At 38.7% G+C, this 27,822-nt stretch overlaps 2 protein-coding genes across 5 annotated transcripts in view; one reads left to right on the top strand and one right to left on the bottom strand.

Moving 5' to 3' along the window:
* Positions 1 to 8,773, top strand: part of STRN3 (striatin 3) — a 105,907-nt gene extending 97,134 nt beyond the window's left edge. For all 4 annotated transcript variants that reach the window (XM_025271507.3, XM_025271508.3, XM_025271509.3 and 1 more), the window contains 3 exons: positions 1,936 to 2,043; positions 6,957 to 7,043; positions 7,126 to 8,773. In XM_025271507.3, the coding sequence (XP_025127292.1) occupies positions 1,936 to 2,043; positions 6,957 to 7,043; positions 7,126 to 7,295 (365 nt within the window). In that variant the 3' untranslated portion in view covers positions 7,296 to 8,773. The remainder of the gene's footprint in view (positions 1 to 1,935; positions 2,044 to 6,956; positions 7,044 to 7,125) is intronic.
* A 2,722-nt stretch (positions 8,774 to 11,495) lies between these two features.
* COCH (cochlin) lies at positions 11,496 to 24,839 on the bottom strand. The gene is made up of 12 exons (XM_006056614.4): positions 24,767 to 24,839; positions 24,350 to 24,410; positions 24,212 to 24,259; positions 21,892 to 22,048; positions 20,626 to 20,759; positions 20,065 to 20,127; positions 19,362 to 19,406; positions 19,116 to 19,263; positions 16,360 to 16,463; positions 15,435 to 15,661; positions 14,740 to 15,256; positions 11,496 to 12,005 (listed from the first exon to the last, which is right to left on the bottom strand). The coding sequence occupies exons 2-12, from the start codon at positions 24,381 to 24,383 to the stop codon at positions 11,830 to 11,832; spliced, it is 1,653 nt and encodes a 550-aa protein (XP_006056676.3). The 5' UTR covers positions 24,384 to 24,410; positions 24,767 to 24,839; the 3' UTR covers positions 11,496 to 11,829.
* Positions 24,840 to 27,822: the final 2,983 nt, after the last annotated feature.

Consider the following 27,822-nt stretch of genomic DNA (forward strand, 5'->3'; position numbering starts at 1 on the left):
CGTAGCGACCCGATGGACTGCAGCCTACCAGGCTCCTCCGTCCATGGGATTTTCCAGGCGAGAGTACTGGAGTGGGTTGCCATTGCCTTCTCCAAAGTGATTCCCTAGTGTCCTCCAAAGGTGACCAGTGAAGTGAGTCTTTGGGGTGTTGTTTTTCATATTATTATAATCTATCTTGGAATAAGTGCATTTTATGTATTTCAGTCTGTTACATATTATCCTTATTGCTACTCATATTATTTCATCTTTGGCCAGTGGGAGCTTATTCAGGTTGGCTCCTAAGTCTCCCCTTTTGATATAACCCTGTTAGTTGTTGGTGCTTTTCTTTCTGGTATGACAAGATGTTTTAGGTTCATCTTGTTCATTTTGCACCCCAGATCTGAAATGGACCATTTCTCTAAGGAGCCATGGTTTCTTTTAGTGGAAAATGACATTTAGAGACTACAAGATAGGTGCTCTGCTATTGAGTCAGTCCTCATGGCTTTCATGGCTCTTGAGTTGGCCATTGGTTTAGACTTTTTCAGTAGACAAAGCTGAAGAGTACATTTTTAGTAAAGAAAAAGACTGATAAATTTTATTCAGATGCTTCCAATAATGATTCAGATTTATCTCATTGGTTTTATATTTTTATCTTATTTTAAAAATATCAAAACTCTTGATTCTCTGCAAAATGATCATGATTTCTCATTTATCTAACAGTACAGATAAAGTCATCTCAGAATAATAATTGCAATACCACCAAAAAGAATTTGGTTACTAATAGAGGGTATATTCTACTAGATACAGACAATCTAATTACTGTGCTTTAAAAAGTCACTTGTGCTTATAATACCAATTGACTATACAGTTAAGTTCATTTGTTTAGTTTTACTTCTGATTTTTCATGATTGCTCTTTTAAAAGTCATTTTATAGTTATAAAAAAATATTTAAATGGTTCTGTGATCAAATCTAAAAACAAATTATATGTAGTGTCTTTTTTCAACCCTAGTTTCTTCCTCTTACACAGATTATTTTTTTCAGTGTGTTTAAGTTCAGTGAAGAGTTCTTGTATACATATAGAATGATTGATTTACTTAGTCTAATAAATGCTGACAATATTTTCCCATTAGTTTTGATCTCTCTTTTCTCCTTCATCTCTAATCTGAACAAAAATTAAGAACTTGGTAGTAAAGAAAGGTCTCATTCCTAAGAACATCAATTCCAGTTCTTCGGGATTTTTGGTCATTGTGGGAGGGATAGGGTTTGTTCTTGCCAACACCTAATTATCACTTATGAATTTTTTCCTTCATTAACTGACTCTTAATTCTTGTATGGACTATTTATTAAAAGCAATGATTTGTGGATTTGGGATAATTTAAAAATTCTGAACCACCCTATATTGACAGTCTGCATTAAAATACTTCCAGTTTTTTTTCTAAACTTGAGCATAGTGCTATCCATCCACATTATAAGACATACTAGCTTATATATTTTTTGAGAAATTGTATCTTTAGAATCTTAGTTTTATTTCTCGTATTTTTTGTTTTATATATATAAAAGCTTTAGTTTTTAGTGATTCTTATGTTTTGGTAAGACTGCAAAGGCCACCATTTAACTTCTAATTGAAGTTTTTGTTTCTTTTTTATTTGAAATATAGTTAATGGACAACATTAAACTAGGTATACTACGTAATGTTTCTCATTGAAATATTATTGACCATATTCCTTATGCTGTATATGATATTACCTTGGGTTATTTATTGTGTGACTGGAGGTTTGTACCTCTTACTCCTCTTCACCTCTTGCCCTGCCGCTCGCTCCCCTCCTGTCTGGCAACTACCTATGTGTCCCTTGTGTCTGTGAATCTGGTTTTGTTTTGTTTGTATTTTTTTTCTTTAGATTCCACAGTACATTGAAGGTTTGAATTTTGGTGTGTTTTCCTCCTTTGTTTTTTAGGTTTACAATCCAGTAATCACATTAACAGAGTAGTAAGTCATCCCACACTTCCTGTTACAATAACTGCTCATGAAGATAGACACATCAAATTTTTTGACAATAAAACGGGTAAGTAGGTTATCTTATTTTCTGTATTGACTTCCTAGCTTGAAAATTGCCAAGTTAAACTGTCTTAACTCAGATTTTTGCTTTAGTTAATGTAGCACACTTACAATGTTTGTTAATTTTTAGCCTTGTTAGTGCAAGTTGCTCAGTCGTGTCTGACTCTTTGCAAGCGCATGGACTGTACCTGCCAGGTTCCTCTGTCCATAGAATTCTCTAGGCAAGAATACTGGAGTGGGTTGCCATTTCCTTCTCCAGAGGATCTTTCTGACCCAGATCAAACCCCAGTCTCCTACATTGCAGGCAGATTCTTTACTATCTGGGCCACCAGGGAAGCCCAAAATATCTTGTTACCTATTAAGATTTCTTTATGTGATGACAGTTATAAACCCTTCTGTTTGAAATTTTTATCTTTATATTCTGTTGTGAATTAGTATAACATAGAAGATCACTTTCTGGTTTGGGCATTTTAAATATGTTCTTAAAATTATCAGTGGATGAAATTATGATATAGTGGCAGTTGTTTATTGTCATCTTTCCTGTACTTTTTGGTTGTAAGGAAGCATACCAATTATATAGAAATCATAAATTTTAATTTGGTCATAGAATCGTTTGTTTAAGGATATCTGTCTCATTTGTCGTTACCCAAAGTACTTTGTAAAGTATTATTGTTTGCTCTCTTTCGGGAAAAGTCTGATAGCAAAGAGAGACTTATTTGATAAGCTAAAACAAGTAGAGAAGTATTGAAAGACTTCCAAATAAGAAACTAAAGTGTTAATTGAAACATTATTGCAGGACAACAAATTATCAAGCAAGACAATAAATCAGAACTACAGATTTTTCTTTGTAGCTTACATAGGACATGGTTGTAATTTTTAGTCTGAGTTTTAGATAAATATCTTTCTTCAAATAACACTTTTCTTGGACAGATTCCTGAACTCAGTAGAACAAGTTGAGAAGAGAATGGAGACTCATAGGTCTATATGTTGCACAGGAAAGAAGATTCATATTCATGTGAATGTCTCAATTTAACACTATATCAAATCAATTCTTTAAACATTTTTATGAAGCTTAAAGATCTTCCTTTGCTGCAAGAGCAGAGAGATAATTTCCTTTACTATATTTCTAAAAAGATTCTTTGTATTAATTATTGCAAGTTTACATTTGTAAGGAAAGGTTCAGGAATTTTAGTAGTAATAATAAAAGGAAAAATGATTCTTTAGAGCTTTTTGTCTGGCAGAAATCAGAAATAAGGTGCCTGTAGACTTTTAGATTGTTTACAAATTCTACCAATTAATTCTCTGTGTTAACTAGCTAGTACCTTATCTGTAATGCGAAGATAATTAAAGCACTAGGCTCTAAACAATGGAAATTTTCACTCTCATTTTCTCTTTCTCATACACAGAGATACACATATATACAACCCTTGAGTGTAACTGTAAATTGAGTTCATATGTATTCTTTTTAACGAAATTCATCTTGAAAACTGGCAATTCATTTAAATATGATACACTCAAATATCCCTATAACTGGTGTTGATGGTTAGCTAAATTTTTAATAGTATACTGTTCTATCAAATGAATAGTAATTTATTGGATTTCTTATCTGAAACATTATAGAAATTGATTGTGTGAATGGACTCAATGAGTATTTAGATTTTAACAATAAAAGTACATTTAGTAGTTTGCACTGCACTGGCTACTACTATCATGTAGAAGTTATTTCTGCTTTCTGAGGTGTTATTGTTGCCTGGGGAAAATAGTGTGAGTGAGTGCATATGCACTCATACATACGTACACATGCTCAGGCATAATGCAGTAAGATAAAGGAGTCTTCATAGAGTGAAGGTTTGAGTTTTTCCTTGCAAGAATGATAAGGTTTTTATTTGTTTTTAAGTGAAGAAGTTAGTAGGAAATTCCAGATAAGGGTATATTTTGAGTAGAAGCACAGACGTGGGAATTTGGGCTGGAAACAGAAGTTTCTTATAGGTAAAGCCAAAGAGGTAAGTAAGTTTGGAGAAGGAAAGCAGAAACTACTGAGCCAGATTTTTCAGAGCCAAGCTAAGAATAATGGATTTTAGTTTACACTATGCACTCTGAAAACCACTTGAATATTTGACCAGGGATTTGCAATATTGGTTTAGAAAGATACTCAAGTCACACTGTATGGTAGATCCTTGACTACAGAGGATTTAGAAGTTTCAGTTTATACTGTTTGTTTCAGAGAGATCTTTAGGGCTTGTGATTTTTGAAATTTTGGTAGAGACACAAATTTGAATTGCCTATGCTGTGACCAAGACTTAGCTAATGGGTGAACCTCTGAGGAATGCGGGGGAGTTGGAGGAAGAGGGTCCTGAATTGGTTAAGGCCTCATTCATTCAGCAAAACTTACGAGTATCTGCCATATCCTCAGCACATTTCTTGATCTTTGGTGAATAAAACAAAGTGTCCTGTCCTCTCGAATCTTACAAGTGGTATATTGCTTTCTGTAAGTGAGACATTGGTATCAATCTGTTTCTTAATTTCATAGATTGTACAAGTCAGAGGGCTTAAGGTGCTGGGGAGGAGAGAATCAGTGCCTGCATGTGTCCTTTTTTCCCTAAGTTATAGGAAAAAAGAATCTTGGTAGGGGAAGAGAGATGGTGGCAGAGCCGTGGAACAAAGGTGAATTCGGTTAAATGTGAGAAGCTGCGTATATATGCTGGTGAAGGAAGGGTCAGAAACTTTGACTTCTGTGGTCACTAGCGGAAACCCAACATCCAGCTTGATTCAGAATTGCACCTCCTTATAATTGGTGCAATCTGAAGGGTCACTCACATTTTGAAGTGACTTCAGGACTATGTAGAGGAGGGTTAACTCTAAATTGACTTAACATGTCATAGTTAGGGATGAAAGAATTCTTTGGTTTAAGACATGATAAACATAGGAGATGTACAGTCATTCTCACAAGAGAAGTCAGAACTAGATCTGTGAGTTAAGAGTCACCATCACAGAATTAATGTTTTAAGGGAAGCTAATGATACTTCATAGTTATCCCCCTGATGTTTTGAGGTCATTGGGCTGGAGGCCAGCTCTTCATACTCTGAATTTTTTTTTTTTTTTTTTTTACTATTGAGAAGAATAGAGTCTTGAACCAGTAGATGAATAATGTTGGACTAATAGTATGTTGTGATATTTCCCAGGTGGCGCTAGGGTAAAGAACCCGCCTGACTATGCAGGAGACGAAAGTGACATGGGTTCGCTCCCTGGGTCAGGAAGATTCCCTGGAGTAGGAAATGGCAACCCACTCCAGTATTCTTGCCTGGAGAATCCCATGGACAGAGGAGCCTGGTGGGCTGCTGTCCATAGGGTCGCAAAGAGTTGGACACAGCCGAAGCAACTTAGCACAATAGTATGTTGAATGATTTTTCTGTTTCTCAGGATAGTAGAGAGAAATTGTTATGGTTACGCTGCTAATATTGATGAAAAACAGACAAATGTGGCCTAAATGACGAGAGACTAATTTTGTTTTTAATTCATAAGCATTTAGTATTGCCAGAAAGTCGCAGACTTTTTATATTCTTCAGAGTAACTTTTTGCACATTTGATTACGTTGTGGGTTTGTGTTCAGGTCAGTGACTGAAGCCCCATGGCAGATGACAAAAGTAGGTCTGTTTCATGTCTCAGTGTGGAATGTTTCAGGGGACAAGCAGCATATCAAATGACTGTAAATAGAATTCTGGAGAAAGACCTCCATCTCTCATTAGGAGAAGCCCAGGCACTTGAGTAATAAAGACTCATTGCTGAATGAAAGGAGAGGAAGTTTTTTTAACTTTTTATTTTATATTGGAGAATAGCCAGTTAACAGTGTTGGGATAGTTTCAGCAAAGGGAGTCAGCCATCTGTATATATGTATCCATTCTCCAAAAGGAAGGAAATTTTTTAAGATACCAGTATTTGCCATTTTATTGTTTCTTGAGTGAATTGACTTAAATTGCCTTTCAACCATGACAAGTGTATGTTGCCAGTGCAGAGGCTGATGCCCTTGCCCCAAAGTATGCAACACAGTTTATATTCACAACTTGTTTTTAAATTTCAACTCAGTATTGAATCTGTTTGCTTGCCAAGAATTCAGTGAAGTTAAATTACATTTTCTAGAATAGTGCTTTTGTTACTATCTGGGGAAATCCAGAGTAATTTCTCTGATGTACTCCCACCCTTCTCCCCTTTCTTGCTTCTTATATATAAAATGATTGACATTTCAAAAGATGAATGATGCTATCAGAATCTTTAGATAGGAATGTATTCTCTGGTGATTTAACATTAACTCTGTATAAAACAGTCTCTTAAATAAAGCATCTCTTAATGAGAAAGATTCTGTTTTCACTCTTAATTCCCCTTTATATGGCCTTAAACTTTTAATGCAGCTCTATAATCATTGTTTTCCACTATCAAATACCATCAGTTTCATGTTACACAAATGTCTTTTGAAGTAATTGGAAAAGTTCTGCATTAGAATTAAAATTCTCTTTAGAATATTACTGTAGTGGAGGAACTAAATGACAGAAGGCAGACCCAAAAAGCCACATGTTATTGTACGATTTCGTTTGTATGAAGCATTCAGAATACGCCAGTCCAGAGAGAAGACACTAGTGCTTACGGGGACTTGGGAGGAGGAATGGGGAGTGACTGTGTAATGGGTACAGGGTTTCCTTTTGCAGAGATGTAAATGTTCTAAACTAGATAATGGTGATGATTCTACATCATGATGAAAGTTCTAAAAGCCACCGAATTGTACCCTCTCAAATGTTTAAAATGGTAAATTATATGTTGTTTATTGTTGCTGAGACTGTTTTATGTTGATGCTGTATTATATGGTTTCTGATTGCCCAAGTTAGTAACTATTTGAAAACTTAATCTTCTCTGTTATGTTTTATTTAGGTAAAATGATCCATTCTATGGTAGCTCATTTGGATGCTGTTACAAGCCTAGCAGTAGATCCTAATGGAATCTATTTGATGTCTGGAAGTAAGTCTGAACTTCCTGTCCTGCCCACAAATTTTATAATAGAATTATTACTAAGTAACATTTTTTATTTATTCTTTTACAGGCCATGACTGTTCTATTAGATTGTGGAATTTGGACAGCAAGACATGTGTGCAGGAAATAACAGCACATAGGAAGAAACTAGATGAATCAATTTATGATGTTGCTTTCCATCCATCAAAAGCATACATTGCTAGTGCAGGGGCTGATGCCCTTGCCAAAGTATTTGTGTGAATCAACAAAAACTCTCACCATAACAGCAGATTTGCTTGGACACAAAGGGTCTGCATCACTGCCATCAAAAAAGTTAATGATATGACACTACATATGATCTGCCTGGTGAAGGCTATTTGGGCAGGCATAAATTGGTGGAAATCACATCTTAACGTCAGGCTCATTAATTTAATTGTAATTACTGTATTTCGTGGGACAAAAAAAGGACTCCATTATTTGTGGCCTGTACTGGATATGAACTGAGCGTATGTCTGTCTTTTAGGTATCTTTAAGCCAATGTGGAGTCTGATCTGATAAAAAGACTTTTGTTTTGGACTCTGTGTGCTGCCTTAGGGTTAGGAATGTGGTGCTCTTGTTGGGGGGAAGTGAGCTCCAAGAGTAGCTTTTTTCATCTCTTAGTGATCTTCTGTTTATCGGTTGAATGCCACAGATTCCCTTTTAAACTTATTTTGCTTTAAAAAAAAAGAAAGAAAATTTAACTTAAGATATTTTAGCATTAGTTGCACAAAATGTTTGGATAAAATTCTAGTTTTTATAAGTCTTTTTATATATTTAGCCTGTCACAACAGTGCTCAAGATTGTATTGAAGTTTTTCTGCATTATACAACCCTGAAACACAGAGATCTCACTGACCCGCTGCCGCGTAACCACACTCTTTCCTTCTTTTGCATAATACAGCTCAGCTAAGTCTTTCCATAAAGATGCTAAATCACCATCATCTTCACGTAACTGTCTTCTTAAACCAAGGACTATTAAGTGTATTAAAATGAAACGGTGGGGTTTAGTACTCCAAATGAACTCTTAAAAAATAAAAAAATAAAAAAACTAATCTTGGCATCCTATCACTATGTGATATTTTGTACATCTTACTGTATTTACAAGTTTATTTATCAAGGATTATCCATCTTGCTAATAGCCTATTATTTATTTCACTTTTTGTTGGTCTTTATATCCTTTTATTAATGTGCTAAAGGAACCTGTATATCTATTTTGGAACTCTTTGATAGTCTAAAATAGACTAAAAATGGAATATTTTATAGTTTAAGTTACAAACCAAGGTGACTCCCCCTAGATACATATCTTGGTTTACCATGATTCCAGACAAAACTATCTTGTTTTAAAATATTTGGAGTAAAATTTGAAATACAAATAGGATACAAAAATAGTTGAATCAGGATACAGAAATCTGCTGTGTTTGGACTAGTTATCCCTGTTTTATTTTTTCAGATGTGCTTAATTTTATGGTGTAACTAAAGATTTTGTTTGTGTAATGCATGATTAAGACAATAAAGTATTTTTTCTAGTCTTCCAAAAAACTTTTCTGATCAGTTTGCGAGTTTTGATGAGTTTTGTAAGGTTTTTGTTTTACAAACTATGAATCAGCAAATTTTTAAGATTGTACCACATAGCAAACGTACCGCTGTTGAAAAATAATGTATATAAAATGCATATAATAAATATTAAATTGTGTACCTGTATGTTACTGTTGGCTACATTATTTTGTGTTGAATAATAAAGTGCAATACTTTATTCTCCATTGTTAAACTAGGTAATGGAGATGATTTCTCAGTGAGTCCTTCATTTTTATGTTCTTTTAAATTTTGTACTGTTTATTGATAATCTTCAACAAAATTAGAACAGTTAATACTACTAAGAATGTTTTATTAAAGTATTTCACCCCATTTGGGGATTTAAAAAAAAAATCTATTGACGTTTAGATAATTCAAAATAACCCCCCCAAAAAAAACAAGTTGCAGAGACACAGTTTTGTATCATATCCTTAAGATATCCTACTGCTTTATTAAGTCTGAATTTCAGTTAATGTTGTTGTTTTTCCTATCCAGCCAAACCTATTTCCCACAGAAAAGTTCAGCAGAGAATAAACTGTATTACTCGTTAATTAAAATTTATCCTCATAAGTGATGTTAAGTATTAGTATCTTCACACTTTTCCTTCAAAAAGTAATCTCCTTTTTCTTTGAAGGGAATTACAAATGGACTTAGAAGGTAACATTAGAAAACTTTGAAAACATTAGAAAAACTTGGCAAATTCTATTCTAATATGCCTAATGGTAGGCATTCTATGCCTACTGCAAAAAAATAAATAAATACATTATACATACTTTGAGATATTTTGCCACCTACCATAAAAATTCAAGTGGCAATTTTAGTCATGGCTGGTGAAACACTAAAACTTTTTAAAAGTTTTCCTTAAAATACTGGGGTTTTGGTTTTCTCAGTTGAAGATTCAACTTAGAGATGCATTTTGTTTTCCTCTTCCCGCCACCCCTTTGTTTTTAAAATAATTTAACAGCAAGTTTCCCAAAGCTTATTATTGTTTCTGGCAGCTGTTCCAAGGCAATGATTACTGTTTTAACTGAAATATGGTTATCGTTATGGCAATGCATAAACACCATTTTTGGAATGTGTTAAAACCGAAATGCATAAAAACAGTATCAGTATATGTTTTTCTCTTATCTACTTTGGTTGTATTTTCTCTACAATATTAAACATTTGGAAGAGACTAAAAGGATGCAAAAGAATATCATTTTCATTTTGTGTGCTTTCATTTGTGACTTACGGGAAATTATGTAGATTCATTTGACTAGTAAATGATGATTTATATGTAAAGTTTAAGAATATTTTTATATACAGACTTTCACATGTTAACTTTTTCAGTATTTAATATTTTCATATTACTCATGTACTTTTTTCATATTCTCTGTTATCCACTGAATACCAAAGTCTCATTTAATATATTAAAGGTTATAAATGGGCTAGCATAATTGATATTAGGCATACCTGCAAAGTTTAATTATATCGTTTTAAAAATTCTCTTTTTAGTTGTTAACCCTTTGACCTCAAAAAAGTTGATAGTATCTTCAAGTGTTCATTTATGCTCTATTCTTACTCTTCAAGTCAAAATATAAGCTTCCCAGGTTACCTCAAAACTTTTGTTCCTTGTAAAATTTTTAAAAGAGCTAATGACTAGAGGATGGGGATTTGTTTAAATATTTTAAAGAGTGGTCTTCTCAGCTGAAAGTTGTCTATTGTGGAAAAAAATGTTAAACCTGTTTTTCTGTTGCTAAATGAAAGTTCTTGTTACATGAATTGGTCATATTTGTGGCTTATAAGGGGCAGGGGGTGGTGGTCAGGGGAGTCATTGACTTCACATTCTCTCTTTTGTCAAATTTTTATATAGTGTCAAAGATGATTTCACTTCTGCCTTTGATAGATAGCCCTTTCATTCCTTTTACACAGACTATAAAATTGTTAAATTCAAAAGATTTATTGGAGTAATATTCCAACCAGTTAACATCTTGGCCAGGTTAACTGGTTTGGGTGGTTGTAAACCATTTCATATAAGATCAGTGTATGTGTGAGAGGAAATAGGAAACTGGGTCTTAGAGAAGATGGGATAGGCTATGACAGCACGTCTATCTGGGGAGAGTTCTTGGTGGGGTACTGATAGTTACATTAAGGGAGTTTGGATCGCTGTTCTTAGGAACCAACTTCACAACAGTAAAAATACTGTTCATAACAAAACAACTTTGTTGAACAAAGTACTCAAAAGTATTTGCTGCTGTTTAACCTGGTACTGGCCATGAATAATGCCTAGAACAGAAGGCATTCAATAAGTAATTGAAAAAAAAGTCTTATTACGTGATTTTAAGAAACAACTCAGTTGGTCTTTCCACATGAAGTAAAGAAATTTTATCATGCCCTAGGGAGAGACACGTAGAATAGTAAGTCAGGCACCTTAAGTCACTAGCAGTTTTATTGCTTAAATAGTCCTTGCTGCAGTTCAGCTGTTTGGAAGATGTGCTTTTCTTTAAAGCTAAATGCTTCTAAGTGGTAAGTAAAATTTTACCAACTTAATTTTTTTTCAATACATTGGTGACTTTTAGAGTACAAGCCAAATACATCAATACACAATAAAATTAAGGATATAAATAGAAAAATACCAGGCAAATGCTGCTGTCTTGCTCAGTGTGGTATCTACTATAAGTTTTGAAAATACACTGCAAAAGAGGCTTGATAACCTAAATCACTTCCATTTCATCTGTAATTACAACTTTAGGATATTAAGTAACATCTATGTTGTTGATTGACTTGAAGACATCTACTTGGGTCAAAATATATTTTTTCTATTTGTCTTTCATTTTCCTTATATATGTAATAATTAGAGAAGGAATGTTGCTTTGGGTCTAAATATCAAGTTCTTTTATTGAGCTGTATAGAATTTGTATATTTATACATTTAATATGCATGTTAAAATAGAACTCTTAATAATCTACACTGTCTCTTTCCTGAGATTCTAAGGATCGTGACGATGAAGCGTTCTGAACAATCAAGCCTAAATTGTAATTAGAAGGTATCTTTAAATGAATGCTTATTTGCTTACATTTTTGCCATCTTTAATATAATAGTTTTCTCTGATTTTAGTATGCTATGTAGTATTTCAGTATTATTAGAATACAACTTATACATTATATCCCCTTGCACTTTTTCTTTCAGTTGTCAAAATGTCACCATTATTGCTGGGATTCTAAGAAATCTCTACAGATGCCTCTTATCACATCAGAAACAATTGGTTCTAATCCTGTGAACTCTCTTGTGAAGAAAGCATGGGACTCCTTTGGTTTAGAGGCCATATCTTTCAGGTCATCCAGAGGTGCCCAAGCCACACCAACAGAGAAGATGGTGATACCTACAATGGAAGTATTTTTAAGTGAATTAAAACCAAGTTACAGTTGCATAAAATTACAACATGAGTTGCTCAGTCGTGTCCAACTCTTTGCAACCCCATGGACTGTAGGCCACCAGGCTCCTCTGTCCATGGGGGTTCTCCAAGCAAGAATCCTGGAGTGGGTTGCCATTCCCTTCTCCAGGGGATCTTCCTAACCAAGGGAAGCATAAAATTACATGTATATATTTTTCACACATAAGTACACAGTTGCACACGAAACTGCCTTAAAATGCCTGAAGTAAATCCCCTGTACCAAATTATTGAGTAGGTTTTTAATAGTCATTGTGATGAGACTGGCTAATCAATTTAGTCAGAACCAGAAGTTTTGCCATCAATGTAATTTACCATCTTAACAGATACATGATCACTGAAAGGAAAAAATAATTTGATAACAAAATTCAACATCCATTCATGACAGTACACAGCTAGCAAGAGAAGGAAGCTTTCTTTACTTGATAATCTAAAAATAAGAACAAACGTATTTAGTGAAATGGTGAAAACTTCCCCTCTGAGTTTGGCATGAGAAAGGACTACCTGGTGTCCTCACTTCAGTTATTCATCATTCTGGAGTCATGGCCAGTATAATACAGCAAGAAAGAAAGACACAGAACATGTGGCATACAAATGAGGTAAGTCTTTTAAAGCTCTTATCGGGAATGATGACTAAGTCCTCTGTTGAATGATAACTTTCTCCCATTTCATTCTGTATGTGTTACATTAGCAAACTGGCCAATATTTAAAAAAAAAAAAAAAAAAGTCTTTAATCTCAAAGCAAAAGTTTTCTGGTAAAAACAGCCAGGGACTCCCCCGGCAGTCCAGTGGTTAAAGACCACGCTTCCACTACAAGAGGTGAAGGTTCAGTTCCTGGTTGGGGAACCTGCATGCCATGTAACATGGCCAAAATATTAACATGAAAACATCCAGAAATAAATATCTATGAAATGGAGACTACCATCTGTATCTACCGAGTGAAATCCCCATAAAGTTTTGAGAGTTTCTAAAATAGCTACTCCCCTCCTATCCAAAGCTTCAGCCTCCTCCTAGTTATGTAAAGTACTCACAGTTGTGAATACTTAAGATATAAATGAAGCAGGTTTAGATGATGTAAGAGCTACTTGAGATAATTCTGATTTATCAGCAGCAGCTAATCCTTCCCCTCTCCCTGGCAAAAAAAAGTCAAAATTTTTCCCCTTCAGTTTTCGTCACTCTTCATTCTGTGTTCAAGTTCAGATTGTTTAGGTCCGGGCCAGTATATAATTGAAGTTAAAGCAAAACAACTGTGACCTAGCCCTGAAAGCCCATCTTTTCTGACTATTGTTAACTCTCACTTCACTATCACTAAACAATAACTTTCATGAAAATAGTGTGGCCCAACCTCCTTAAGTTCAATTAATCATATAGGGAGGAAATATTTGAATTTATTTAGCCTAAATCCAGTACTGTTAGCATAAATTGAATAAGCTATACTTTTAAGGAGTATGATAGCAAACAGATCTTCAACATAAGTTAGTTGAATACATTAAGCCAGATGTATAGAAATAAGCCAATGTATATATAAAATTTCATGTATCCATTCTGTCCTACTTAATAAACTTCCATCAATACCTGTATAAGTACACAAGTGCATTGGCAGAGGTGCTAATAAATGTATAAAATGAAGTGAAAGTTGGTCAGTTGTGTCCAACTCTGTGGCCCTATGGACTGAATTCTCCAGGCCAGAATACTGGCGTGGGTAGCCTTTCCCTTCTCCAGGGGATCTTCCCAACCCAGGGATCGAAACGAGGTCTCCGGCATTGCAGGCGGATTCTTTACCAGTTGAGCCACCAGGGAAGGAGATGTCATTAGGAATTAAGTAGAGAAAAGGAAGCACAGAGGAGTATAGAAAAATGTAAGAGTCTTCATTCCCTCCTCCAAAGTTAGCGTTTTTGTATTTTAAATATTTTTGGACTCCCAATCACTCGGTTTTTATTCCAGGAAAGGGAATCTCAGCTTTTTGTTGGCCTGTTTGATCTCAGCAACACACATGCTTAATGTTTTCATGAACTAGTGGTCTTTGCCAACAGTAATGTTAAGGTTAGGTTAAGAAAAAGAAACTTTTTATATCCTTTTATAATAGAATTTCATTATCTCAAAGTGGGGGGTTGGGGAGGGAGACTATAAAAAGGAAATCTAAATAGAATAGGATTAGTCTTTATTGGTGATCTTAGAAAATCCATGCCAGATTGAAAACTAAAAGGATAAATGATCAAATAGATTTGTAGTAAGCTATGATAAACTGTAATTGCCTGGGTTTTTTGTTTTGGTTTGGTTTTTTTAGAGGATTACAAAAAATTTTTTTTTTTTTTTTTGGGTCACATCACACAACATGTGGGATCCCCAACCAGGGATCAGAACTGTGCTCCTAGTGGAAGCACAGAGCCTTAACCACCCAGTCCCTTGGGGTTTTAATACTCTGCCTGGGTTTTAATATTGGCCTCACCACTTACTAGGTGAGACTGGTGTATGTTTCCTTTTCTATAGAATGAGATTTAGTAGGGCTGCTCTGACAACAATCAGTTAATACTGGGTAAAACTCGAGACCAGTGACTGCCATCCTGTAGATGTTCAGTACACCAAATATTTAAGCCTATATTTACCCCTAAATTTGACTGAAGCCCTCCCAGTTCCCTTCCCATACAAAGGACATGGACCTTACCTGCATCATGTGCAGCAGCAGCAGGCCCTCGCACATCGTCATAGGACTGCCCATCTGTGACTATTACCAGGAAGTTCTTGTTGGGGCTGTCTCTCACGGGACTAAACACATTTCTAACAGTAAAGGAAATGGCATCGCCAGTAGCTGTCCCACCACTCATGTAGCGGATGTTTCTGATAACAGCTAGGACATTCTCTTTGGTGCTATAGTCAGTGAAACTGAACTCTGTGCGCTGATCATAGGTGAACTGTACCACTGCTATCTTGGCACCAATGTCTGAGATTTCAAAAGTCTTAGCTATGTTGGAAACAAATTCAAGCATGAGGCGGAAATTACTTTCTCCAACACTACTGGAGCCATCGATTAGAAAGGCAATGTTCACTGAGTTATAACAGGTCTTGCTGCACATCATTTGCTCGTGAGTGCAGAGCTTCTGTACCAGAGGCTTTACGTATTTTGTGGTGCCAAACCAATTGGGCATGTGGTAAGAGAAGAAGCCGTTATTCCGACAGACAGCCTGATGGGAGAGAGACATAAAAGATATCCAAAGGAATTACAAGTTGTTTCTTTAAAATTCTGAAAATGTTAAAATCTTGAGTGTTCAAAGTTAATCCAGATCTGAGCCAGTCAGCACTACCCCGTGAGGTCCAAAACTGAGGCACTACTATATTAGAAGACATCTCTCAACTCTTTACCTTGTCAACAAATGCAACATCCTGAACCATTCCCAGTTCCTCAGGGATAGGCTTAGCCACAGAAACTATAAATACATTGACGCCAAACTCTCTGGCCACAATGCCTGCTTCCTCAATGTCGTCAGAAGGCCAGCCATCAATAAACACCACCACCACTTTGGGAATCCCTTTCCTTGCTCCAGTGTCCGCGGTGAAGAATTTCTGGGCAGTATGCTTCAAGGCTTTTCCTAGGTTTGAAAAAGAAGCAAACTGGAACAGCACCACTGCTCAAATGACATTTCTGTGTCCCTGTACCAACTTCATGCTTGGAAGTTTAAGAATTTAACTTACATGGAGTTCACTTCTTTAACAGATGCATCAGATGGGAAAGTTTAATTATCCATCAGCCCTATTTTTTTGTCTTCACAACCCACACATCCCCCATCACCTCCCAGAAGCCTATTTCCTTTCTTTACATCAATCACCAGTCAGAAACACAGAACTGATTCCCACTTCTCTCCATCTAGCCCCTTAGTGACTGATTAGTACCATTACAGACTCAGAACAGGAAATCTCCCCTCAGAAGGTCCAGAGTTCTTTTCTCGTTCTTCCTGTCACATCTGTGTTCATTAGATGAGTCTGTTGATCTTCATTTCTTTTAAACATTCTAAACAGGTACTTCTCTAATGTGACATCTGCCCTATCTAATATGAGGATTATAAGTCATGATGTCATGTTTTTGTTTTTCTAATGAGCAATATCAGTAAACCCTTTGGTACCTTTTCCATTAAAAATTAAATAGATGATCAAGTGCAGACCTAAACAAGACCAATTCCAGGGGGAAGAGGTTCACATCTGCTTATATAAAATAGCATAACACTGTCTTATGTATCTGATCATTTATAACCACCTCTGTGTCACTTCCCAGATACCAAAGTGTACTTACCTGTATTGGAATTACCCCCTCTGAAACCTACTTCCTTTATAGCAAACAAAACATCTTTGGCTGATGTAAAGTTTTTCAAGTAAAATTCTATTTTAGGATGTTCACTAGGTTAAAAAAAAGAAAAGAAAAGTTATCCAGAGAGAATTGGAAAGACAAGGAACATTATGTACCTTTTTTTAAGTTCTTACATTGGACAATGCCTAAGTTTCTTAATTCCACAGCATACAGGCAACTAAGGTATGGCATTTTACTTGAAGTTTTAGGGTTCTTTCAGAAATGTAACAAAAACAATTGCTACCTTGAGGGTTTATTGTATTCTGAGTAATATGCTAAATACCTGCTACAAGTCTAATCTCACTTCATCATAACTCTACAAGGTAGGAATTATTGTCCCAATTAATAAATGAAAAAATGGAGGTGCAAAACATTTAGGTAACTTAACCCCCCCACCCCACCCCAAAAAACACACCACATTTAAAATTCAGGTTTGCCTGACTCCTCAACTATATGAAGCACCTGAACCAAGTGGCTCAGGGCACTGAGCTCAATGAAAATCTGCAGAGTTGGGCACCAGATAATTGAATCACAGGTGGGTGTGAGGCTAAGTCTGCTTCAGGGAGGGACCTTGGAAGCTCTGAACAGTCTGGGTCTATTAACCCAGTTTTCTGATCAGACAAGGCAATTTCAGTGACACTGAGGCCAACATTTTTAAAATGAGGTAACTTATAAGCAAATTATAAAGTGTTATAATGAATTTTTCTTAGATGATATTGACATTTGCCAATCTTAGAATTACATATATTTTAACAGATTTGAGATTTTTTAGATTTAATAGTAAATTTTACTATTTACATAGCATAAATTTCAGCTTTTATAACCACTCTGTTCATTAGAACCCATGTTGAGTAAAAACAGCATAATTTATTGTGTTTAGTTTTTAGAGATGTCAAAATTTCATCAGTGCAATATTTTAAGATCTTAGCATTATCAATTGCCATTAAATCAAGATTTTTGAAGGACAAGTCTTGCACTCATTGTATTCCTGCATTTCTGGTGGCATGATTTCTGCATACCTGGTATTACAATGTTGGGTCACAAAATCAGATGTCATGAATCAATAACTTTTTCATTTTTATGGTCATTTTGCCACTATCCAAATTATTTATGTGGTTTAGTCTTATTTGTGCATCCTTAATGAGACATTCGTTTATTCTACTTAAACTTGACATAGTTTCTGTATTTAATGTTCTTCGTAAAATAGAAAAATTATAAGGCAGAAAGTTTAGAGAGGAGTCGGACACGACTGAAGCGACTTAGCAGCAGCAGCAGCAGCAGTCTTTGTATGAGTCTACAAAGTAGTGTAGACTTTCATCTTGAAAAACCAATTGGATAAAAACAGCAAAGAAAAAAATTAGAAGAAAACATTGAGGGGAATTTGCCCTATGAGATGTTAAAATGTACACTAAAGCTACTATAATCCAAGCATTGTAGAAAAGATGTTAGAATTAGCATACATATCAAAGAAACATTTGTCTAAAGTTATAAATTGATATTGAATAGAATAAGAAGCTCAATTTTTGGGGGGGACAGTGGTTAAATTATGTATTAAAAACAACAAAGGTAAAGATTCTCACACGAAAGAATTCTATCTAGGGGACTCCCCTGTTGATCCAGCAATTAAGACTCTCAGCTTCCACTTCAGGGGCTGTAGGTTCAATCACTGGTTGAGGAACTAAGATCCCACATGCCACGTATCGTGGCCAAAAAAACACCAAAAGTTAAAAAAAATTCTATCTAAATTAAGAACCAATTGTAAAAAATAACAAATGAAATATAAATATTCATAATACTACTACTGACACCCTTACACACTGGTGAGAGTAGTTTAAACTGAATCAACTTTTTAGAAAATAATTTAACTGCCTTAAAAATGTCACAACCCTTTGACCCAATTTCACTTCTGGGACTCTAGCCTAATGAACCATCAGAGATGGCACAAAGATGACACAGGATGTTCAGCACAGGGCAAGTGTGAAAAAACAATAGAATGGTTAAATAAATCATGCTAAGGAACATACTCATTTTTCGAAGAATATTTGTGATATGAGATGTTCAAAATACTGAAGGATAAAAAATCAGGTTTATAATCTGAACTTTTGAAAAAGAAATGCACATAAGTATAAACAAATATTTTCTTAAAATATTGAAAGGAAATACAACATTTTATATTGATTATCTCTGAGGGGTATATTTAGGAAATTTGTTTTTTGTGTGTTTTACATGTTGTTCAAGCTTTCTCTAATAAGCATATTATAATCCTAAAAGACATCAGTATATAGTATTATAAAATAAAAGATTAAGCTTCAGATTGCCAATCAGTGGAATACGGAAAGAGCTAAAAAGAGTAGCAACAGGATAGGGAAGAGAAATAAACATCACAACTTCCTCCTTCAGAGAAACTAGGAACTGAGCAAAGTAGATGTGCAGAGGTAATCTATATAAGCAATAAGACTTGAGCCTGCCTTCTGGTCCTCAAATGGTAGCATGTAATTCTCGAAATCCTTTTATTCCAAAAGAGGAAGCACTTACCAGTCTGCTCAGGCAGTCTTAGATTCTGACTCTACAGTTTGAGAATCCAGACTGTCTGCAACTCAGTATGTTTATACCAAACTGAAATGAATGTACCCGCTAAAAGGATCATTTGTTGTCATTCAAGACATCATTCAAGTCTCCTTCCATTTTCTCAAGGGTGGTACCTGGCTTGAACAAGGCCCACGTGTGGTCCTTCGGTTCCAATTCCCAACATTAGAGCCACTTTCCCAACAAAATTCTTCTGTAGATTAAATCGGCGTTGCCCAATATTAAAACTTCCATCGATCAGAAATGCAATGTCTGCTTTACAGTCTGTGAACACCCAAACAAATCTTTCCATTAGCAGTTTCAAGAAGAAGAAAGGAGAGAGAAAAAATGTTATATTCCCAAATGGATATCCAGATTCTTACCCTTATTGCCAGTTTTCTTCTCTGGTGTTTTCTTTAGTCGTTTACCTAAAACAAAAGAAGTACTTGGCATTATCAACAGGAAGACAGTTCCACAGAAAGAAACCCACATGGAAAAAGCTCATGATAAGGAGTGGCATTCTTGAAAAAAAATTTTTTTTTTTAAATCAATTTCCTCATGATTTTCTGGAATAGGGAAGTAATGCCTCCAAAAAGAAGTCAGGACTGTAGACCTACATATTTAATGTGCCCCCAATCCATGACTTTGATATCCCAAACCCACAATTGAGGCAGGATTGGAAACTCAGAGTTAGATTTTAATGTTCTTAGTTTCTTTGACTTTAAATTGCCAGTCTTTGAAAGGATGATCCCTGGCTATTTTTAAGATAGACATGCACTCATTTATTTTTTATATGACAAATGGAACAAGAAGTTCAAGATACTTAGACCAGTTTATCAAATCAGGGAGAAACAGTAGGACTTCAAGAGAACATTTGGTACCAGAGTTTACCAATGAAAACAAAGGATAAGGAATTTGAAATTTAATACTGAAAGTTTCCCTACTCAATATACCAGTAAAGACACTTGCTTTGTGTTTATTTAATATCAGTATTTTAAAAAGAAGGAGAGTGTCTATCAATAACACTTATTTATAACTTCCCAATGCTGTGTCAGGCAACTAGGAGACAGGTTCTGTATTTCATACCTGTTGCTGGATGTGCTGTGGACACTGCTTGTCCTGTGGCTTCCTGGGTACCACTTTTGCCTTCTGTTAAAATAAAAAGAAGACTATGTTTTCCCTCTTCCTTCTTTACCATCAAAGAATAATGAATAATTTAGAGTTCTATAGGATGATAAATGTAATAGAGTGGTGCAATTGCAGGAGTAGTTGCTGCATCTAGTTTCAAAGAACCAAAATGAATCTACTGTATCATATTTTTAAGAGGTATTCATAAAATGAATTCACACTCATTCTTTTTTTAGGGTTATTTGTTAAATGTCAGGGCATCCTGACTGCAGGCGATTCAAGTTTCTATTGCCATCTTCTGGCAGCAAGATGATTTCTCCCTCCATTAGCCCAAGTTTGGTTTGAGTGTGTCCCTGACCCATCATATCCCCTGACCTTAACCCATAGTTGACTCTCCAGGCTTGATCACAAGTTTTTCCATCAGAGTCAAAGAGTTTGAGCTGAGAAAAGCAGAAAATGTGTTTGGGGTTTAGGGAGAAAATATTCATGCAAAAGTAAGAACAATTTAATTGTACCTACTTGTCACTGTGAAAGAAGCAGACCATCTGGAAAGCGTCTGAGACTGGATGCCATTGGCAACTACTGAGGAATAGTTTTCCCGACCTGGCAGGCTATAGATTCTCACAGGTCCCCCTGAGTGGCCAATTACCCCCCTGCAACACAAGAATAGCAGCTGAGATTCTATCCACACTTTTGCAGGGGCACTGGACTGACTTTATACTGCTATGTTGCATCTATTGCTCTGACTAATCAAGAAAACAGTTCAGCAGGGAAGCCATCAACCTTTTCAAAAACTGTCAACCTTTTTAAAAACGTGCAGAGGTACAAAATCTGCCCAAGGAAATGGTTTTATGCTGTTAAACTTCTTTAGTATTAGTAAGGACACACTTGCAGTATCCTGTTCCTACATACAGCTCAGAGGATCAGAGTTAAGAGTGTCAAATGATTTTCTTAGTTTTCCAAAATACTTAACTACCTGTCCTTGGACTTCATTGAAAAGAAGTGTCATCCTGGCCATTCTCTTGCAGGATAGCAGAGTGGTGATGAATATGGGCTCTGGAGGCAGACCTGGGTTTTCAGTCCCAGCTCTGGCACTTGCTAACAATGGTAACTAACCTTGGGCTAGATACTTGACAACTCTCTGAGTCCAATTTCCTCATCTGTAAAATGGGGTAAAATTGTACCTACCTTGTAGAGCTGTACCATTGTCTTGGAAGTTAAAATAATGACTGCTGTATAGTAAAAACTCCGAGTACATAGTTAGGAATCTTTCCTGTGCTTAGCCGCTCAGGCGTGTCCAACTCTGTGACCCCATGAACTGTAGCCCACCAGGCTCCTCTGTCAATGGGATTCTCCAGGCAAGAATACTGGAGTGGGTTGCCATTTCCTCCTCCATGGGGATCTTCCCAACCCAAGGACTGAACCCAGATTTCCTGCATTGGAGGGAGATTCTTTACCATCTGAGCCACCAGGGAAGCCCTAGTGTTTTAGAATAACAGGAGGCAGATTCTTGACCATCTAAGCCACCAGGGAAGCCCTAGTGTTTTAGAATCACAGGAAGCAAGCTATCAAAAAAAAAAAAGCAATTTGCCTTTATTCAGAAAGCTTCCCTTATGTAGTTGGTGATTCAAGGAGATCCAGGAAATTCTTAAAAATGTATCCATCTTCTATGGCCAAGATTGGTACCAAAAGAAAGACGAGGTGGGAGGGGGTGTCCAGATGGCTAGTGAGGGAAAGGAAATAATCACACTTGTTCTCCTCTCCCCTTGGTGTATCCAGGCTTACCTGTGGACAGCGGCGCCACATATGCTTGACACAGACGCGTACACTATGTGCCCAAACACGGAGAACTCCTCCAGAGGGCAGCCGCCCGGGCAGAGGACATCTGCTTTTTCTTTCCTGATGTCCAGGCCTCTGGTAGAGCATGTGATAGCAATGGGAACTGAAGAGAAAGGAGAGAATGTAATAACCATTCTTAGGACTTTTAGGTGAGTAGTGGTGGGGGAACTAGGATGTGAGATTAAATTTTTACTTTCCTAATTTATACAATTTTGTTAAGAATATTGACTTAGGTACGATTTCTACCATTCCAGATTTTAGCAAGCCAAAAATAAGTTTTCCAATTAATCTAGTCCTCAGTCACTATAAAGTCTAATGGGAGAATTTTCTCAGTTCTTATTAGTTTGGAAATATATGAGAACTAGAAAATACTGTTAGTCATTGGCCATTTATTAATTCATTCTAGAATCTCAACTCTGATTATAATTGTGTACACAGTTGCCTGAGGTGAAGATATTAAATCTGGGTTGAACCTCTGAGGAACATTTTCATGACACACACAAATTGAAGTCATCCTTTACTTCGGAGGGCCATTTATGTCAGTTTTCATCAAGTGCTGTGCATTAAAATTATATTTTAATTTAAGCAAATCAGTCAAAAGATGCTTCACTTTAAAGAATACCATTTAGCTCAACCATTCATTTTAGCTGAAATAAATAAAGCCATGAGGTTAATTTGCCCAAGGTCACACAGCTCAAGGAAAATTCTACCTCTCCTGCAGGGCAGGAAACAGAGAGGTTAGTCCCCTTCAGAACAGAGCATTTTTATCTGAATTGAACCAGCTAATTTCTGCTCCAGATCTGTGCAGGGAGAGAGATCAGGCAGTGAATGCAGTTTTAGAAAGCACATACTGAGGGCTTCCCCAGCAGCTCAGACAGCACAGAATCTGCCTGCATTAATACTGAGGGCTTCCCTGGCTGCTCAGACAGTACAGAATCTGCCTGCGCTAACACTGAGGTTTTACATGATCAACCTGATGAATAATCACAATTACTACTACAAAAGATGTTAGAGACAAGCCCTTGGCCACATGTAACAAGATACCTTAATAAACATATTAATTCATCAATCTGCTGTGAATATTAAAGTGAATTATTAAATATTGTTATTAAATACTATTTTCCAAACACTGGAAATTGTGGTTATCCAAACCTTTTTGAAACAGATGTTAATAATTTAAAAAAATGTGGTTTTTTTTTTTTCCCCCAAGATAGCATTACTATCTGGTCATACTGCCCAACTGAGGATCCTATCTCTAACAAGGAGCCTCTTCTAAGAACTCTCTGTGCCAAGCTGTACCCTGGACTGTATACATCCATGGAAGGGAAGGCAGGACTCCAGGAAAAGTACAATGCTGACTATGAATGCTCTGAAACACTCTAGATTGCTGGGCCAGTTAAAATCCTTACCCAAACCAGCAGCCTCATACTACGTGCTTCATGCCTGTTACCAAACAGCCTCAATCCTACCTCCCAGCTTCGGACGCACCAGAGAGGCTCAGCCTTTAGCTGCCAGCTCTGAGTGAGTGAGTGAGGAGTGAGTGAGTGAGAGTGTGTGTGTGTGTGTGTGTGTGTGTGTGTGTGTGTGTGTGTATGTGTGTGTGTGTGTCAGGGGGCGCTGAATACAGTCCTCTGCAATACTTACCTTCATTTCTCCTTTCAAGGAAAATAAAGGATAGATTTTGAAAAGAGAGTCTGCTTTTTACATTGTATAAAATACACCGAACCACACACCCTTACTCAGACTACTAGATGGGGAACAAACTATTTTTAGATTCTCTCGAATGTGAAATGAGCCCATAGATGCTTTTATAGGGGGTCATTCCTAGAAGCACAAAAAGAGGGTCAAACGAGATGGGACAACGACGTGTGTCTCTCTCTGTCTCTGTCTCCTCTGACAGTCTGAAGGCTTCTCCCTGATCCCAAACGCTGCGGAACACCCGGGACTAGTGTTTCCTTAGCCTTGACAGTCTGCTCGGCTTGCTGGGGGGAGGGGAATGTGGGAGGCTTCCTTCTCCGCACCTTGGGAAGACTGTCCCGGTCGGACCCCAGGAGCTCCTTCGCAAGGGACAAACGGGGAAGCTGGAGTAGACAGTCTGTGGGTATGAACGGGGTGAGCCACGCAGCAGTGCCAGCCCTCGCGCCCTCACTCCGGTACCCGGCCTTGGCCCAGCGGCTCCATCTGAGCGCGATTCCACAAGCCGGCCCGCAGCCCCTCCCACCACCGGGACGAAGCCCTGCTCAGCGAGCCGGGACCCACAACTCACCGGCTCCCTCGCTGCCTACCGGCTCCGGCGGCAGCAGCAGACAGACACCTGCGGAGAGAGGACAGCGCGAGGGCTGACTCCAGCTTCCACCTCGCCCGGTGCGAGGGGAAAGGGGCGGGGAGAGGCGCGCGTACCCACCGAGACAGAGAACCGGGATCCAGGATGCCCACATGGTTGGTGGAAGAGGGGCTACTCGGACCTGGGAGAGACGGAGAATGCTACAGAGACCCCTGCGTCCCCACCCCCACCGCGCCCGCCCGCGCCTGCGGGATCCCCCCCTTCCCCGCCTCCCACCCCACTCCTCGGAAACCCAGGGGCGGCCAAGGAAAGGGGGAGCCCGGAGAGGCCGCTGTCCGGGAGCTCGTGCCCCGTTCTCTAGCTGGAGGCGACGCTCGGGCTGCAAACCGAGCCAAACGCAGAATCGAGGTGCAACCCCGGACCAGGAGGAGCGTGCGCTGTGAAGACAGACAGACACGCTGCGAGGGACAGAGTGGAGAGAGAACTGGCTGGCGGCAGGGACCCTCTAGCCCACCCCGGACGCCGGGGGCTCTGCACCTGAGTCGGATCCGCCCGGCTGCGCCCGAGTGCGGAAAGCGCGGCTCCCGCGCGGCTATAAAGGCTGCGCCGCGCGCATGAGCACTGTGCGGGGGGCGCGCGGGGAGCGGGTGCGAGCGGGTCCCCGGGGGCCGGGTGGCGGCCATCCAGCTCCGCCCGCACCCCCGCCTCTTCCCTGCCCCGCCCCGGGGTGAAGCAGCGCCAAGGCGCCACCCCCGCGGCGCGGGGCTCGGCCACCTGGACGCCGCGTCCATCCCCGGGGGTGGGCGGGGAGGCCCGGGGACCTCGTGGGAGCAGGGGGGAGGCCCGGGGACCTCGTGGGAGCAGGCGTCAGGCCCTTCGGAACGCGTGTGAGACGGCGGCGGCACCGCGCTCCGGCAGGGAGGTTGCGCGACGTGTGGCGACCCCACCAGGGCTCGAGGGAGCCGGCCTTTCTCTCGGGCCTGGGGAGGAGTGGTCCCCACGCACCGTCCCCGCGGCGGGAGCGGCGGCGCCGCGAACGCGGAGGCCTTGGGCCCCAGGAGAGCCAGGTACACACGCGGCCTCGGAAACAAACTTCCCAACTTCGTGCTCCCGGTGGCAGCAAAGTTCCTACTTTGTTCCTACGGTGTACTTCTAAAGTCAGGCCAACCTGGGTGTGATCACGCGTGCCCCGTATTCGTGAGGAACCCCGTCCACGGACTGGTTATCTTTCGGATCTTAGGGATCCAGCCTCCCGAGTTGGTTTCCCGACTTGGCTTCTGCCGGAGTCGGTTTTTCTTCCGCGGCTCCATCTACTGTCCCGTGGAGCCCGGACTCTGCATCACATTTGCTTTTTCTTCTTTTCCAGAATAGGCAGCGTTTGTGTCTGACTGCCTTTCAAATTCCCAGACCTGGTGTCTGCTGTGGTTGCATACATTTAAGATTTGGGAACGTGCTTAACACCCTGTATTTCTCTCACCCTGCTGACTTTTTACGTGAGGAAACGGGAGAAAGTAGAATTCACGGGGAGTATAAGTGACGGACAGATGACTTGCATGACCCCTGGGGAACCCACTCCCAGATCCAGGAGAGGTGGCACGGTTTCGTTTAAGTTTTTTTTTTTTTTTTTAATCCAAAGAATAGGACTTTATTTAGGTTTAAAGAATAACCAGTAATTTTTGTATCATAAAATCCATCCCTTTTCAGTAATTCCCACCATTTTTAATAAGTTTACATACAGAGTTATACGACCACTCCCAGCACCCCCAAAAGGGCCCCTTCAGACTGTTGGCCACCAATCCTCTCTCCCACCCTCAGCCCTAGGCAACACCAACCTACTTCCTGTCTCTAAAGATTGTCTTTTATTGGTGTTTCATATAAATGGAATGATACAATACGTGGCTTCTTTTACTAAGCAGAATGTTTTTGAGTTTCATTCATGTATAGCATGTATGCCTATTTCCTTCCTTTTTATTGCTGAATAGTATTCTGACACCTCGGAAACAAACATACCACCAACCACCTGAAAGCCAAGGGCTGTAGTGGTTTTACAGCTGTCCTTTCCATCTAAAGTGAGTCAGTATTGAACCAGGTGAGGGGTGAGGGAGAGTTCATTTCATTCCCCTTTACTATCTAAATGCCTTTTGGAGAAAAAGAGGCTGCCTTAAAGATTTAATCCCTCTCATGGTAGAAAGAGCTACGCTTTTCTTAGAAACCCAGCTGTCTAGCCACTGCCACTGATACTTTCCTTGGGAGGAATTTTAAGACAATTAAAGCTGTCTTTATCTTGTTTGTTGAGCATCCTCAGTCAGGTTTGGATAACCTCCTCCAATTAGGCTGGGCAAATTGTTATGATGCTGTTTTATCTATTTAGGAAGAGTTCACATCTTGGAAAAAGGCTACCACTCCACAGTTCAGTAGGCAGTACGCACGTGGCTGATAGGTGCATGCTATTCAGAACTCCCACAGGGCGCAGCCCTCCTCTGATGTAATGTCACTGAGCCATTTGGCAGAGTCAGAACTATGCAACTATTTTCGTGACTGATCCTGAGTCTGTGACTACTACAAAATAAAGGAAATACCTCATTGGGTTTCATGGGTTATTTACCCAAAGATACATCTTAATTATTTTGTTTTGAAACATTTAAGAGAAGTCTTTATTTTTCTATTTTGAAAGGCCAGCCACGGAGGGTGGGGGAAAGGGGATGAAATTTCTTATTCTCAGTTAGTTTGTACCTCATGCTTACCTTAAGTATACTGAGGGGAAAAAAAGATCTGAACTTAAGAGGTAATTGTTTCTGCTGTGGAAACATCTGAAGAAGAGGGAAAGTCAAATCTGTGTACATTTGACTTAAAAAGACAAAGTGTTAAAATTATAGTTTTATATTCAACTGAGTAATATCTCAAGGTTTTGTACTCCCAGGATGCCTGGTTTAATCCAGCTTTTTAAGAGTATTTGATATTCAAAGTTTAGACTAACTCCCTGTAGAGCAGAGGATTCCTAACTGGGCTGCACAATGCAATCACCTGGGGAGCTTTAAAAAGTACTAAAGCCTGGGCCCCACCCCAGAGATTCTCATTGATTTGAGCCAGGGCCAGGGCCCGATGAGTTTTTAAAGTTCTCCAGGTGATTCTAATGTACTACTCAGAGGGCATAATACTTAGGTCAGTGTTAGAGGTTAAGTTACTAGTTCTAATTTTTCATTCTTCTTTGAATATCTTTTCATTACAGTTGAGTTCAGTTGCTCAGTCATGTCTGACTCTGCGACCCCAAGGACTGCAGCACGCCAGGCCTCCCTGTCCATCACCAACTCCCACAGTTTACTCAAACTGATGTTCATTGAGTCAGTGATGCCATCCAACCCGCAGTTTACTCAAACTGATGTTCATTGAGTCAGTGATGCCATCTAACCATCTCATCCTCTGTCGTCCCCTTCTCCTCCCACCTTCAATCTTACCCAGTATCAGGGTCTTTTCCAATGAGTCAGCTCTTTGCATCAGATGGCCAAAGTATTGGAGTTTCAGCTTCAGCATCAGTCCTTCCAATGAATATTCAGGACTGATCTCCTTTAGGATGGACTGGTTGGATCTCATTA

The sequence above is a fragment of the Bubalus bubalis genome, chromosome 20 (genome assembly GCF_019923935.1).
Source record: "Bubalus bubalis isolate 160015118507 breed Murrah chromosome 20, NDDB_SH_1, whole genome shotgun sequence".
NCBI classification, from domain to species: Eukaryota; Metazoa; Chordata; class Mammalia; order Artiodactyla; family Bovidae; genus Bubalus; species Bubalus bubalis.